General features: G+C 35.6%; 3 protein-coding genes across 4 annotated transcripts; all 3 read left to right on the top strand.

The window, feature by feature from the left end:
* Positions 1–450: 450 nt before the first annotated feature.
* On the top strand, positions 451–4,604 carry LOC105764908 (C2 and GRAM domain-containing protein At5g50170). The gene is made up of 9 exons (XM_012583712.2): positions 451–821; positions 1,202–2,398; positions 2,461–2,643; positions 2,723–3,006; positions 3,076–3,192; positions 3,320–3,582; positions 3,677–3,857; positions 3,948–4,229; positions 4,313–4,604. The coding sequence occupies exons 1-9, from the start codon at positions 476–478 to the stop codon at positions 4,526–4,528; spliced, it is 3,069 nt and encodes a 1,022-aa protein (XP_012439166.1). The 5' UTR covers positions 451–475; the 3' UTR covers positions 4,529–4,604.
* A 1,859-nt stretch (positions 4,605–6,463) lies between these two features.
* On the top strand, positions 6,464–10,063 carry LOC105764907 (uncharacterized). Of its 2 annotated transcripts, none has more exons than XM_052624721.1 (9): positions 6,464–6,680; positions 6,773–6,882; positions 7,250–7,368; positions 7,481–7,578; positions 8,145–8,232; positions 8,304–8,432; positions 8,514–8,601; positions 8,876–9,024; positions 9,659–10,063. In XM_052624721.1, exons 1-9 carry the CDS (start codon positions 6,619–6,621, stop codon positions 9,698–9,700), a joined length of 885 nt encoding a protein of 294 aa, XP_052480681.1. In that variant the 5' UTR covers positions 6,464–6,618; the 3' UTR covers positions 9,701–10,063. The 2 variants fall into 2 exon arrangements, with proteins under 2 accessions (XP_052480681.1, XP_012439162.1); XM_012583708.2 differs by having other exon boundaries at positions 6,468–6,680; positions 8,514–8,607.
* Positions 10,064–11,175: 1,112 nt separating this feature from the next.
* LOC105764905 (plant intracellular Ras-group-related LRR protein 9) lies at positions 11,176–14,435 on the top strand. The gene is made up of 3 exons (XM_012583706.2): positions 11,176–12,031; positions 13,256–13,422; positions 13,503–14,435. Exons 1-3 carry the CDS (start codon positions 11,288–11,290, stop codon positions 14,143–14,145), a joined length of 1,554 nt encoding a protein of 517 aa, XP_012439160.1. The 5' UTR covers positions 11,176–11,287; the 3' UTR covers positions 14,146–14,435.
* Positions 14,436–15,597: the final 1,162 nt, after the last annotated feature.

Raw genomic sequence — 15,597 nt, 5'->3', positions numbered from 1 at the left:
TACTCCATTATCCAACTCCCTTGCTCGTCCCACAGGCAGTGCTCCCTGAATTATTTGTTGAAACTACTCCGTCGGTGTTTAGTTTCAGCGAATCATCATAGGGAGGATACCACCCAGCACCACGAATACCTCTGTTAGTTCAATAAGTTGAATTGAGATAATTATTTTTTCCAGAACTGAAAAGATTATCGAATTTTTAATAAAATTTTATGAGCTTATTAGTCTCTCTCTACAGCATTCTAATCTATTGCTTACGGTATACTTTTTAGCATAAAAAACACCAGACTAATTGCGTGTCCTTTTCCTGGTGTATCCACGTTTCTCAGGCTGAGGACTATTTCATGGTTGGCTTCACACCTTCGCTTTTTATCTCTTCCCAGTCCCCACCGCTTTGAAGTTTAAATTATAAATACACACCAGCCTTCAAATTCGTAACCCCTGGCTTAAATTTTAATCTTTTTCTTTACTACTGTCCATGAGGCTTTACGTTTACGTGTTGCAAGCCAAGGACTTGGCTATTCACGACACTTACGTCAAACTACAACTTGGCAGGTTCAAATCCAAGACTAAGACTTCCTCCAATACTTCGAACCCCGTCTGGAACGAGGAATTCGTTTTTAGAGTGCACGATGTCGGTGATCAACTTCTTGTTTCCCTCTTTCACCAACACGATTCTGCTTTCTTCAATGCTTCCAAGGACTTGGTTGGACGAGTTGCTGTTCCCCTGTACTTGGTCTCTGATCAACAGAATCAAACCTTGCCTCCCACTTGGTTTTCTCTTCACAAGCCCAATACTGGGAAGTTTATTAATCACGAGTCTGGTGGTTACTGCTCTTTGCCTGTTACTTTGTCTCTTTTTATCTTCTTCTATATTTGTGCCACTATTCATTTATATATACATGTGTGTGTGTGTGTGTGTGTGTGTGTGTGCATATGCTATAATGATCTCTTATGTGTTATGACTTGCCAATAAATTTGAATTAATCCATTCCAGGACACAGTGAACTTATAAAAATATATATTGGTTTAGTCTCCTAGCTGAAACTAGGATGGATTTCCGTATATACCTTTTTGCTTTGTTGAATCTGTCAATGGAAGTATGTAATTATGACTGCTTCTTTATGCTTCGCATTCTACTTAGGCAGAAAGGATTCGTTTTTTCAATAATGAATTTACAGTATATTTTTCTCAATAAATGCAGGAAAAATTCTTCTAACCCTTTCTTTGCATGGAAAAGGGCATGATAATTCAACCAACCATCTTCTTTATTCACAATCTGACATTTACCACGAGGACTGCAACCAATTTGAAAGCACCTGCAAACTATCTCAAGACATATTTAATGCCAAAGCTCCATGTCTAAAAATCACCAAAGGGATAGTGAAGACTATTGCAGGGCAGCTTGAAAAGGTTTTCAATAAGAACAAAGAAAACTCGAGAACCGATGATTCCCCATCGGACTTATCCTCTACTGGATCTGATCATGAGGAGGGACACTCCTGTGACTGCAGCTTTGAAGAAGCAGTTGAATCGATGCAGTTAGAGCACAACGAGCACGATGTTCCCGAAAACCTTGAGGGAGGAATCGTTCTCGATCAGATGTACGCATTATCCCCAAATGATCTAAATAAGCTTCTGTTCGCACCTGATTCACAGTTTAGGAAAGATCTGGCACAACTACAGGGAGCAACAGATGTTCAGGAGGGGCCTTGGACGTGGAAATCCGGGGAAGTTTTGTGCTTAACACGAGTTATTACTTACACGAAGTCCGCGACGAAGTTAGTAAAGGCTGTTAAAGCAACAGAAGAGCAAACCTATATCAAAGCCAATGGTCAGGAATTTGCCATCCTGGTATCCGTAAGTACTCCTGAAGTTCCTTATGGAAGTACATTTAATATCGAATTACTTTACAAGATAATGCCTGGACCGGAGCTACAAACAGGAGAAGAATCTTGTCATCTCATAGTATCATGGAGAGTTAATTTCCATCAGAGCACGATGATGAGGAGCATGATCGAAGGGGGAGTTAAGCAGGGATTGAAGGAGAGTTTTGACCAGTTTTCTAACTTACTAGCTCAGAATTTGAAGACACTGGATCTCATGGAATTATCAGACAAGGATCATATGCTGTCAGCTTTGCAATCAGAACACCAGTCCGATTGGGAATTGGCAATTGGGTACTTCTGGAATTTCACTGTCGTTTTAACCATTTTCATGGTTTTGTTTTTCATGGTGCATGTTCTACTCTGTGATTCTTCCCAAGTCCAAGGCCTGGAAATTGATGGACTTGATTTGCCTGATAGTTTTGGAGAGCTTATCACAAGCGGAATCTTAGTTTTACTTTTGCAGCGTGTTTACAACATGGTTTCTCACTTCATCCAGGCTAGATTGCAAAGAGGTGACTATTACCTTACTTTATCCGTACTTAAACTTACATGTATAACCCGATACTTTAAACAGGAAGCGATCATGGAGTCAAAGCTCAAGGTGATGGATGGGTTCTCACCGTAGCTTTGATCGAGGGTGCTAACTTGGCATCCCTGGATTCAACAAATGATTTAGACCCTTACGTGGTTTTTACCTGCAATGGCAAGACAAGAACAAGTTCTGTCAAGCTTCAAACTCATGATCCTCAATGGAATGGTAATTTCTTGAAAGGGCATTTTCTTTTAAATTATTCTCAAGATATCTGCTAACCTGTTTTAATGCTGATGCTATGCAGAAATACTTGAGTTTGACGCCATGGAAGAACCTCCATCGGTGTTGGATGTCGAAGTTTTCGATTTCGATGGGCCTTTCGACCAGGCTGCCTCACTCGGGCATACTGAGATCAATTTTCTGAAACATACATCCGCGGAACTAAGTAATTTGTGGATCTCCCTTGAAGGAAAGCCTGCTCAGACTTCTCAGTCAAAGTTGCACTTGAGAGTATTTTTGGACAATAACAAAGGAGTTGAAACTATTAAGGAATATTTAACAAAGATGGAAAAGGAAGTAGGCAAAAAGGTAAGCCTCGAGAGAAAAACTTTTGATATTTTCACAGAAAATAAACGCGTTATAGTTGGTATTTTGCAGTTGAATCTTCGTTCACCTCACAAGAACTCAACGTTTCAAAAACTGTTTGGATTGCCACCTGAAGAATTTCTTATAAGTGACTTCACATGTTACCTCAGGAGAAAACTGCCTGTGCAGGTGCTAATTACAATTTCCATGTCTTTACATGTTATCACTGCACTTGCATGACAGACTCCAATTCCTTTTGTCGCTTAGAAGCAACACATAGCTTGAAACAGGACAGGAAATAAAATTGTGGATGCAGGGGCGCCTCTTTCTATCAGCCAGAATTGTGGGGTTTTATGCCAATTTGTTTGGACACAAGACCAAGTTTTTCTTCCTTTGGGAAGATATAGAAGACATCCAAGTGCTTCCTCCATCACTGGCTTCAGTGGTTAGCCCTACTCTAGTCATAGTTCTTCGAAAGGGACGAGGTCTTGATGCAAGGCACGGCGCAAAGTCCCAAGATGAAGAAGGAAGACTAAGATTTTATTTTCAATCTTTTGCGTCATTCAATGAGACCAGCAGGTATATATTAATGTAACATAATAGCCTCCTATCTTCTGATTCCCATTATGGTATTCTCTCTTCTTAAAGACCGTCCCTACGTGATTAACGATAGGACGATAATGGCGTTGTGGAGAACAAGAACTTCAACAACTGATCAAAAAGAAGAGATTGCGGAATTGGTGCAGCATGAACAAGAGGAAATACCCATCGTAACCGAAGAGATCACCGGATCCGTTGTGGATGTAGAAAATACAAAGATGTCAAAGATTTACACTGCTGAACTTCCCATCTGTGTAAATTCTTGCTTTCTTCACCCTAATCTTTTATGCATCTAGGAACTCAAATGAAGTTGACACGAGCAACTGCATTTGGTATTGTTGCAGATAACATCAGTGATGGAAACGTTTGACGGAGGAGAAATGGAGCACAAAATTATGGAGAAATCTGGTTGTCTGAATTATGCAGCGACCAGTTGGGAACAGGTAAAGTGTAAGAGTGGTGTTTATGAAAGACGAGTCCGTTACAAGTTCAATCGCCATGTTTCAATCTTTGGAGGGGAAGTCACCAGCACACAACAAAAATATCGGATAGCAAACGGTGATGTGGGGTGGATTGTGAATGAGGTGATGCTGCTGCACGATGTTCCATTTAGTGATCACTTCCGTGTATGCTTTCTGGCTAAGCTTTTTTTCATTATCTACGATTTTTTTTTTCCAAAGGTAGTAATTGCATGTATGTGTGCATGCAGGTGCAACTTAGGTATCATATTGAGAAGTCGAGTCTCGCTCGTAATGCATGCAAGTGTGATGCATACATCGGAATCAAGTGGCTTAAAGTTAAAAGCATCAATTTTCAGCTCAGAATAACGCGAAACATAACTGATAAATTTATTCATCGAGTGAAAGAGAGATTTGAATTTCTCGAAAGAGAAATTCTGTTTGGAACTTGGAATTCAACAAGATAGATATTACATACATAGTTGTGATATACGTTTGATAAAGTTTCCTTATTACTTGTAATGAAACAATTCTTTTCTTTCTTTCAAGGTACACTTCACCGAATATAAATTTGATAATACTTAGGTGAATCAAAATTAAAATATATATGATATGAATTTTAAACTTTGATTATAAGTTTAGATCAAATATTTTTTTATATAAGAGCAAGTTTAATATATTCATTAATTCACTCAATGAAAAAATAAACCAAAAAAAACATAAATCTTAAGACAATACGAGTTTAAATCGATACATAAAATTATTTATTATTTTAATATACGTTCAAAACAGAAACAGATTAAGAAATTGATGAAGAGTTACCCACTTTTTAAGAAAAAAACAACTAGTGGTCAGTAGAGTTTTAGCGAACGGCAGGGATCGTCATTTGTCTATCACAACCTATGAAGACAACAAAGATGCACACAAAATAAATCTCCAAACTGAAAAAAGAGAATACATGTATAATGAATGAGAAGAAAAAAGACGGACAATAACCAACTTAAAAACTGACAAGCAAAACAAAAGATAGATCAAGTTTAAATTTTTAAAAGTAGGTTGATAAATTAAAAATCTAAATAGTATTCTTTAAAATTTATCTTGAAATTATCTTTGTTTTAAAATTTATTTTGAAATTATCTTTATTTTTACTCTTGTCATATTGAATTTTGAGAAATATTATTTGAGAGAAATTATTTATTTATTTATTTTGCAACTTTTCAATGATTCCGAGTGTTTTGCATATAATCTCTAATTATTTTATAATAACGGTTTTAGCTCTTCTATAATTAAGAGTTTATGTTCCACCCTTTATAATATTTGTTTTAGTTCTCTAACCACAGGGAAATATTTCGTTATTGTTTTTCTGAAGTTCTCCGAGAATTTCGGATTTTGGTGTTCAAAATATTAATCAATTTAGGGGTCAATATTTCATAATTGTTCTTCCAAAATTTTGTTGTTAAATAATTTAAGAGGTTGATCAAGGGGTTGGTATAATTTCGAATTACTTTAAAGGCATACGTGAAATTAGATTTGTTCATGAGTCGAATTATTTGGTCTGATCTAAAAGTTTACTTGAAAAGTAAGAGAGTTTGAGCAAAATTATAGACCCGAAAAATAGGTTTGGACCAAAAAGTAATACCCGTTTTCTAAATAGGCCAGGCCTTGGGTAAACTTTTTTTAGTTTAGACTCGGCTTAATCTAAATTTACAAAAAAAAAAAATTGTTATTGTTTTTTTATTGTTTTGTCATTGCTTTTCATAATTATGCTATCATTTCACTATATATTACTACTATTTTATTGTTATTGTTTGGATATTATATAACTTTTGTTTTATTATTAATTTTGCTATTATTTTAGAGGTATTTGATTATTAAGTTGCACTTATCTTATTGTTATTTAAGTATATCCATTTGTTAGGAAATATTTATTTTAATATTTTTAGTGCATTTGATGTATTATGTTTTTAAAATTTATTTTTATATAAAAATAGTATAAAAAATTTTAATATGGGTGGGGTGAGTCAGGCTCGAGGTTTAGCATTTTTATCTGGACTGAGTTTGAACAAAATTTTAAATCCATTTTTTGGCCCGAGTCCAAGTCTAGAAAATGGACCTAATTTTTTTACTTAGACTTGCCCGAACCCAGCTCAACCCACAAAGATAGAAAGGTACAAAAAGTTAGTTTTTAATTAAAAAATGTTTTATATTATTTCCCTTTAATTTAGAAATTACTATAAATAGTTACTTAACCCATCTCTCATAAGGCCCAATTAAGGATACAAATCTAATCGAAAATTTGACTTTAGTTTGGGCCAATTCTTTTCTGAAGAAAAAAAAAATTATAGGGAAACCAAGTCCAAATTTCACCCCGAAAAGAAGAAGTGTCGCCTCCTACCAGCCCAGCCGCAGCAAAGCTAACCTAAATAAAACTTCAAAAACCCTAAACCCCAAATTACGGATCTCTTTTCCTTACCCTTCCAAATTTCTTGTTCTGTATTTTGAAAACCAAATATCAAAGTCTTTGTGGTCTTCTTTTCTGCTTAGTTAAAGAAAAGAGATGCAGCACGACGAGGTGATATGGCAAGTCATCAGGCACAAGCACTGCAGTTTCATGTCCAAGTATAATTCTCCCTTTCAAAGCCGCCATTTTCCTTTTTTCTTAAAGCTCTGGGGATCGTCTTTTTTAATGGATTTTTTTTTGCTTTTCGCAGAATCACTACCGGTATTTTCTGTAGAAACCCTTATAACGTCACTGGGATCTGCAATCGTAGTTCCTGCCCTCTCGCTAACAGTCGCTACGCCACTATCCGTGACCACGATGGTAACTCAATTTACTCTTCATTCTTTATTAATTTTATCTGCCACTTATCTTGCTTAGAAAAATAGAGAAAGGAGAAGAGGGTGTTACTGGATTAGACAGTAATTAATGGTAATGTTTTTTGCTGTGTTAGTCTCAGTTACATCGGTTACCATACAAATGTGTTAAATTCATTAAAATATCTGTTTCATTAGTTATGATAATCAAAATTTAAGCATCTTTTTTTTTTTTTTTGTAATTTGGCTTTATGATCGGTTGCTAGAGAATGAGAGTTAACTGCCTAACTGGGTAGTCTGATTGCTGTATATTTATATTCAAGTGTTTGTTATGTGGTTAACTTTAGTGGATTTACTGTCATGCTCTTATGCAGGGGTCTTTTACTTATATATGAAGACTATAGAAAGAGCTCATAAACCCAATGATTTATGGGAAAGAGTAAAATTGCCCAGAAATTATGAGAAAGCACTTGAACTTATTGACAAGCATCTGGTATTCCATCTCTTCTCATGTTTTACACTTTCACTAATGCCTAATTCTTTTCTTTTAACTTTGGCTCACGGCTTTCTATTGCTTAACCTGCCTTCTCTCTCTTTTCGTTAAGATGTATTGGCCTAAGCTCCTTGTGCACAAAATAAAGCAGCGTCTCACAAAAATGACCCAAATGCGTATCCGCATGAGGAAACTTGCCTTGAAAACAAGGTTCCCTTCTGATTTCACTTTATTTATTTATATGGTTTTGATGTTTGTGTTGAATTTAGTAGATGAAAGTCATAGAAAAGAACTTTATTTCCTAGAACAATGATGCTTGCTAAAAGCTTCTGTCTTAAATTTCATTTTCATTCATCATGTCTTGTTTATATGTTTGCTGTACTTTGCATTGGGCTTAACTGTGAGCATTTTAGTTGAAGTCAGTGAGGATGTAAGCCTGCAATTTTTGTACCATTCTTGAAAATTTCAAGGGATTAAGGCCAATTTTTCCACTATACTTCTAATTTCGTTGGTTTTTGGACAATAGTAATGTAAATGGCAATTTTTCATAAATTCTGTCTTTTTTTTCTGGATTAAAAAATCAACAAAATTAGAAGTATAGTGGCTAAATTTAATAAAATTGAAGTACAATTATTAAGTTCAGCTCTGATCCATGATATAGTCAATAGTGGCAATTTTGTTCTTGATTCCTAAACTTATTTTTAATTGACATTTTTTTTTGTATGCTGGATTTTCTTTTTGCCATCCTCAGCTGTTTACTTTCTTTTTTCCCATAGGGAGAAGATAATGACTACACCCAGAAAGGAGAAGAAAAGAGAGGCTAGAAGGGAGGAAAAGGCTGAAAAAGCTGCAGTTCTGGATAAGGTTATTATCTGCTTAATTGCTTACCCTTTGTTATAGTATCTTTAAATCGGTTTTAACTAATACCTCTACAGGCAATTGAGAAAGAGTTGCTTGCAAGGCTTGAAAATGGAATTTATGATGGCATATACAACCTCCCCTTCAATAAATTCCTCCAAACTCTTGACACAGATGATCTGCAGGCCGAGGATGAAAATGAAGAGGTTTGTTTTATACTACATATTGTTGTATATAGTCTGAGGCTTTTTCTTTTTTCTCACTGCTTATTTTCTGCGAATAAGCAGGAATCTGAAGTTGAATATGTTGAGGATAACTTTGAGCTTGAAGAGGAAGATGATATAGAAGATTTGGGTATGAAGGATTATCATATCGGTAATGGTATGACTCTTTTCTGTGTTCTCGGTACTTTTGCATGATGCAATATTGCATTCAATGTGCATGCTTAATGTTACAAATGCATGTATACTACACCATGTTTGTTCTTCTTCCTATCTAATTGACTTTCAAAATGGTATGAAGTTACTTTTTTGTGAACATATTGCAGTTTGTTTGAGAAAGATACTTTCTTATCACGCAAACTGCATGCCATGTGCCTGATAAGAAATTCTGCTTATTTAGTTCTGCTAAGGTTGAAATTTCTGTACAGATGAGGAAGTTGATGATGATGATGATGATGATGAAGTAAATGCAGTTGAAGAACAGAGAGTCAGAAGAAAGTCCAAGTCTGCACATGAAAAGTCTGAGAAAGATGAATTTGGTAAAAAGTTGAAAAAGCGACCAAGAATCCATGTTGAGGTAAGAATCCTAATCATTATCCAACTTTGTTTTCTGCTATCATGTAGGTATTTTTTGTCATTTTCACATGTGGATATCCTTGATTTTTAGACAATGTTTTATTCATGTGATGGTCCTCAGCATTAATACCTCAATTAAGTGAAAATTTACCCTTTTTTCTTTTTAAAAGATGGTGACTATACATTATATGGCTTGCAAAATTTCTTACAAGCGTTGGGCAGAAGATTCAAATGACAAACTTTGTTGTCTAATTAATATTAGGTCAATTGTCACATCTGGAAAGAAACATTGTACTGGTTTCTGGTGTGCTTGGAATTAGCCATATACCACCAGTGCCAAGTATTTTGGTTCATGGCTTGGTAATCATTCATGGTTTTAGTTGTCAAATTACTATCTAATTCTGTAGCTTGAGATGCTTCTTTTACATGTATATAGCATCTTATTACATCTTTTCTCTGCCACCTGTTCCGGAAATAAGACTTAATTTGGTGTACCGTTTTATGGAGTTCCCCCCTTCTACGAAAAAATTACATTCAATTTTGAGTATTTACCATCACTGGTGATGTTGAACATCTTCTTTCCAGAATATGGGTGTACTAAGATATGCCATTTGTATTGTATTTGTTTATCACAGGTTGAACATGAGGGTGGTGAAAGGCAGAAGGTAACCTTCTGAGTTGTAAGACTCGGTGGCATCAATCGATCAAATAATCAACAAAATAGCGTGCAGGATAGATTAATGTTGAAAGTGAATGAAACTCGAGGAGGCAACAACTGCCACAAACGATCTTCTGTACCATTTCTGGCTAAAAGAAAGTTTTGATAGGAGGAAGAAAGAGAAAAGGGAAGAGTGTTTCACTCTGTTTTTTTCTTCTCTTTTAGGGTTTACAAGAATTGTGATGAACATGGTGAGTAGTTATTGTTTGTTTAACTATGAAGAGGAAAAAGATGTTTGTAATTTGAAGAAGGGTATTAATTATAGAAACAGAAACAAGCAGGGAGATTGGTGATTGTTTGCAACGAAGTATTTTTGCTTTTATCTTCTATTCTCAGTTTGTTCATCTCCCTCAAGTAGTCAAATTCTTTTTTATAACAGCACATCTCAGCATCCCGAAAGGAAATTGATTAGGTTATCCATTCTTATCCAATAAATTATTAAAAATTTTGGTTTAAGTATTGGATCTTTTGATTCTTTAGTTTAGTTCAATTTGGTCATATCATCTACCTCAAAAACCTAAATATTTCCCAACTTAATTTAGTTAAAATTAAATATTTGAGTGAAAAAAAGTGGAACATTAAGCATTCATCTGTGCATCAATGTTTTATATTGAAAATTTATGTAATATAATTCATTTGATATTTGTAAATATTTTATATAAAAATATTAAGATTTTTCAGAAATATCAATAAATTTCCAGTAAAATATAATTACCGGTGCAATATTAACTATCTTAATAAAAGATAGACATTTACTTTCACAAAAAAACATTTACTTTTACAATAAAATAAACGAAGGAAAGGCATTTGCTTAAAAAGGTAAGGAGAAGGTATTATTGTTTTCATTCATTTATTTTAATAAATTAAATTGGATGGAAAAGCATTTTAAACAATAATTGATAGTAAAATATTTATATTTTAAACAATCATTTTATAGAGTATAATTATTTTAATAAACTAATTGTTATTACTAAAATTAAATAATGATTATATTGTGATTAAACCAATAATAAGAGGCAAACCCATTTTATTTAATCATATGTAATTAATATATTGAAAATATGTTAAAATATGCTTTAAATTTTAAATTTTTATATTTTAAATTTATTTTTTAGGAATTTATTTACTTATTTTTGAAAATTTTAAAAGTTAGGTCAAATTGTTAATATTGTTGAAATTATTCTATTGACATTTGAAATTAAAAAAATCTTTACTTAGCATTTATATAACAACTAAAAATGTTATAATGTATTTGAATTTAATAGAATAATTCTAATTTTTTAATAATTGCATTTACAATTTTAAACATGAAAAGAAAACCAGAAAGTTTAAATTCTTTAAAATAAAAGGAAATGGACTAAATTTTAAATGTACAAAAAGTGGAGGGACCTGATCACATTTTAACATTTATAATAATACTAACCGAAAGCCACAAAACAACCAGCTGAAAAGTGAAACCTTGGGAATCTCCTCCAATCTCTACCGTAAAGCTTGTAAAAAGCTTTGGAAAACCAGAATCAGCATTGGAAATCCTCCGGCCCTGAAAATGGATCCAAACCTGAAAAGCTACCCGCTCCTCTCCTATGTTTTGTCCCGCCTTCCTTCCATCTCATCCAGGCTCCAGTCCTCACCCTCCTCTGATACCCCCTTCGACCTCGAACAACCACCGCCTATCGACGCCGCCTCTTCCTCCACTGCTCCGCCACCAATAGTCGACCAGATGCCCCACCTTTCCCATCCCAAAGTCCTCGCTTCCATGACCCATGCCATCTACGACGTCGCCCAAACCCGCTCTGTCCTCCAAACCCTCGGCCCCCGACCCGACCACGAGTCCGTCGACATGGCTCACCACAAGCTCGCCGAGATCGATTCCAACCTCTCCAAATCCCTGGAAGAACTCGTCCTCTCTCCTCGACCCGAGGGTGTGGATCAAGCCGAATGGCGTGCCAACTTGGCCGACAAAGAGCAACAGATTCGACAACAAGCTGAGCAGGAAAAATCTATGTGCAAGTCGATACTGCAATTGGACGAAATGCACGAGGCGTACGGGAAGCTCGTGAAGCAAGCCGAGGAGAGGTTGGTTAAGATTTATGAGAAGGCGGGAGAAGTGGCGGACGATTCGGAGCCAGTTGAGGAGACCAATCCGGAGGTTGTTGGGATACTGGAGGAAGCGCAAGGCAAAGGATTGGAAAGGGTTGATTTGTGTGGAAGGAAGCTCAGGTATTTGCCCGAAGCCTTTGGGAAGATTAGCGGCTTGCTTTCCCTTAATCTTTCCGGTAATCAGTTTGAGGTATGTTTTCTCTTAATCTTGCTGTTGCAATCATAGTTATTTGAATTTAGAAAGTGATTGGATAAGGCTGTGGATGAATTGAAGAGTGAACCCAAAAGTAACATAATCAGCATCACAATCAGTCATTTTTAGATATTTGTTTTCACTTAGAAGGAAACAAAGTTGATAACATTGTTTTTAAGGAATGGCCATAACATGTCAGCTCCTGGTACTATGAATTGGTAGTGCTTACAATGCTGATGGGGTTATTTAGTGATCAGTGAACTACAATGGTGTAAGAACTATGTAGTTTCTATTTTGCAGTTTCCCTAATATATTGTTCATATGTTGTTGTTGATGCTGTGAATAGGTTGCATCCTGGCATAAGTGTTATATCGCCTTCTATTTCTCATGATATATACACTTTAGTTCATGTCCCTTGTAAAAAATCATCTGGACTTGTGAATCCAGTATTCTTAGGAAACAATCCTACACTTTTTTGTTTTGACAATTAGTCTGTAGACATTAGAGATGAAACTTTGAACTCGACTCAGACTGGGTTCTAAGTCTGTTGGCTTCATGTTCCAGGTTCTAACCCTTTTTGTAAACCTTTGTTACCTAGAACACTGATCGGTTGGGTATGAGAAATGAAAACTAAAACACAATGTGCTACTTTTATAAAACGTAATTCGACAGGGGTAGCCTTCTCCGGTTTATTTAGCAGGAATGAAATACAATTAATTGTAAGATGAAACATTTTTTTGGATCTTATATATATAGTTTTTGTGCTTATATAAACATGTAATTGTAAGTAAATAAATTCCGAAGTTTTTGAATTGTTTGTTTTACTCAATAATTATGTAATAAACTATAAGCTAATGGGATCGTTAGTTTTGCTGAATTAGATCACTCGTGTTCCCCGGTAGGGAATGTATGTACCAACTCGAAAATCGTTGGGTAGATAGTGATTTTTGGTGACAGAGGTGTAAGCTCTCTTCCCGTTCCCCCATAGTGGAATTTGTATGCTTGTTTCGTTACCAAAAAAAGAAAGAAAACTTAATTCAGACATGTTTGTCAGATAAAAATTAACTTCAATGATGTGTAAGATTGTCTCTGTTTTCTTGTTTCTGTAATTAAAAGTGATAAGTTAGCAATTTACTGGTGCTTGTATAGGCTTATTAAATCTGGATCTTGAGCCTTTTAAGATTTTGTCTTTCATCTGACTATACCTGCATGTTGATACAGGTTATTCCTGACTCACTTGCTGGATTAGAAAAACTCGAGGAGCTAAATGTTTCCTCGAATCTTCTGGAATCTCTTCCAGACTCTATTGGATTGCTTCAGAACTTGAAAATCTTGGATGTCTCGGGAAATAAACTGAATGCCTTACCTGATTCCATTTGTTACTGCAGGTAATTTTAGTTTTATTATTATAAAAAAAAAATTGTTTTTGGTCATTATTCGTCCTAAAATATGATTTTCATCAATTCAGGTCTTTGGTGGAGTTGGATTTGAGCTTTAACTCCCTGGCATACTTGCCAACTAATCTTGGGAATGAATTAGGAAATCTAGAAAGGCTTTCAATTTATTTGAACAAGCTCCGATCCCTACCAAATTCTATTTGTAAGATGAGGTCATTGCGTTTTCTGGATGCCCACTTCAATGAACTTCGTGGACTTCCGAATGAAATCGGGAGATTGACAAATCTCGAGGTCCTCAATGTGTGCAGCAATTTCTCTGATCTAACAGAACTTCCTGAGACGCTTGGTGAATTAACCAACCTTAAAGAGCTTGATCTCAGTAACAACCAAATCCAGGCTCTTCCTGATACATTTGGCAGGCTTGACAACCTGAAGAAACTGAATTTGGAACAAAATCCTCTTGTCATTCCTCCTCTGGAAGTAGTAGAGCAAGGGGTTGATGCAGTGAAGCTTTTCATGGCAAAGAGGTGGGCCGACAAGCTTGCGGAGGAAGAAAGAAAGAGCATGATAGAAGTAAATGAAGAGGAAGAGAATGGGTGGTTGACACGCAGTACAACTTGGTTGAAGCGCTCTGTTTCAGTGGTTGGTGAGACTGTATCAGGGTACCTTGGAACTGCTGGTCCTACGGACCCTATTCTGGACGAGGAGCGATGATTTTACTCTCACCTTCACTTTTGCTGCCAATTTCAATTATTCAAGTTTTCCTCAGCTTTCCTCGAAGCTTCATTTCCATGGTTGAAAAGCTAACAAATTTTCTACCTCTTCTGATTGAGATTCTCGATTGCAGGAAAATAAATTGGGAAGAAACCTTGTTATTTATTTATAATATTTATTTCCATCATCATTAGTGTGTATGCTTTGTAGTACGCACTGGCCTAAATGGCACCCCATAAATTTTGGATACCCTTTGCATTTAGTAATTTTTATATCAGAATTTGGCTACAGACGGGCACGTTCATTTATGATTTTTTATTTTATTTTATTGGTTGTATATATATATATTAAAATAGTACGGGTGAGGTTGTGCTACAACTCTAAACTTGGTTGGATTGGGATAACATTGACATTCATGCATACATGCAAATTAAGACAAAAATAGGGGAGCTGAGGAGAGGCAATCCTTAGAAAACAATAAATAAAATGCTTATTCTTAACGCCATCTCCTGTACTGTTCTGTTCTGTCCTGTCCTGTCAGTTACAATTGGACCCACTCTCTTCCACGCCAAGATTGTAACGTCCACCTCCCCTTTGTCCCCGGCGTGCCCACTGCCAACTAACCTGTATACAATTTTCTTTTTCTCTTAAAAAGACCCCTTGAAATGATTAGTTATATATAATCAACAAAAATATATATATGAATTATGGTATGCTTAGTTATAATCATGTGAATCACATATAAATACCATTGGCATTAAACAGAGTGCATGTATCTTTAAGGTCATCGGCAACACAATTTGTAAACTTAAGTGGATTTATTCAGCAAAACATGAAAATTAAGAAGCCAATATTACTTTTCACTGTCTGTGTTTTCTTTTTCTTAATTTGTGGATATAGTGGGAATATCAAAACAAAAGAATGCCCCCCACAATTTGAGTCATGAGTAAAAGAGTAACGTGCACATGCGTGTGCATGCGGGAATCTAAGATTAGCCTTTCTACATACGTCTACACTAAGCTTCCTCAACTCTACAGCACAGCAGTGGTGCTGTTGCACGGCAAATCATATTTCAGGCCTCGCCCACTCACCTCAAAAGCTTTACCTCCCCCCCCCCCCCTTTACCTATCCCTATTTATACTTTTCTCTGGTTTCTTCATCATCATCTTAATCATACTTTCTAGCATGTAAACTCCCTATAATCAAATGGGTGTTTTTCAGTTCTCATCATCATTCTTGCGGGTTGCATCCATGCAGGATTTCAGGTTAAGTTTCTGTTTCGTTTATAAGAACGAGAGCCAACTGTTTGTTCAGTGAAGAAGGTTGCAATATTTGTTTGAACATGGAATATTGGTGATCAATATCATTCATCCATGCAAAGGGGAATCAAGCACTCCTGGTCCGACCCACATGTATTAAATAATTGATTATCTGTTTTTATCCCTCTCTTTA

Source organism: Gossypium raimondii, chromosome 12 (genome assembly GCF_025698545.1).
Source record: "Gossypium raimondii isolate GPD5lz chromosome 12, ASM2569854v1, whole genome shotgun sequence".
NCBI lineage: Eukaryota > Viridiplantae > Streptophyta > Magnoliopsida > Malvales > Malvaceae > Gossypium > Gossypium raimondii.
This window is presented reverse-complemented; position numbering and strand designations above follow the sequence as displayed.

What these genes read in the sequence shown, in the direction of transcription:
- LOC105764908 (XM_012583712.2), top strand. Translation starts at nt 476, where the DNA reads ATGAGGCTTTACGTTTACGTGTTGCAAGCCAAGGACTTGGCTATTCAC. An exon ending in TCATTCAATGAGACCAGCAG is followed by an intron (nt 3,583 to 3,676) that starts GTATATATTAAT and finishes GATTAACGATAG; the next exon opens with GACGATAATGGCGTTGTGGA. An exon ending in CTGCTGAACTTCCCATCTGT is followed by an intron (nt 3,858 to 3,947) that starts GTAAATTCTTGC and finishes GTATTGTTGCAG; the next exon opens with ATAACATCAGTGATGGAAAC.
- LOC105764907 (XM_012583708.2), top strand. Translation starts at nt 6,619, where the DNA reads ATGCAGCACGACGAGGTGATATGGCAAGTCATCAGGCACAAGCACTGC. An exon ending in AACTTATTGACAAGCATCTG is followed by an intron (nt 7,369 to 7,480) that starts GTATTCCATCTC and finishes CTTTTCGTTAAG; the next exon opens with ATGTATTGGCCTAAGCTCCT. An exon ending in CCGAGGATGAAAATGAAGAG is followed by an intron (nt 8,433 to 8,513) that starts GTTTGTTTTATA and finishes GCGAATAAGCAG; the next exon opens with GAATCTGAAGTTGAATATGT.
- LOC105764905 (XM_012583706.2), top strand. Translation starts at nt 11,288, where the DNA reads ATGGATCCAAACCTGAAAAGCTACCCGCTCCTCTCCTATGTTTTGTCC. An exon ending in TTTCCGGTAATCAGTTTGAG is followed by an intron (nt 12,032 to 13,255) that starts GTATGTTTTCTC and finishes ATGTTGATACAG; the next exon opens with GTTATTCCTGACTCACTTGC. An exon ending in GATTCCATTTGTTACTGCAG is followed by an intron (nt 13,423 to 13,502) that starts GTAATTTTAGTT and finishes TCATCAATTCAG; the next exon opens with GTCTTTGGTGGAGTTGGATT.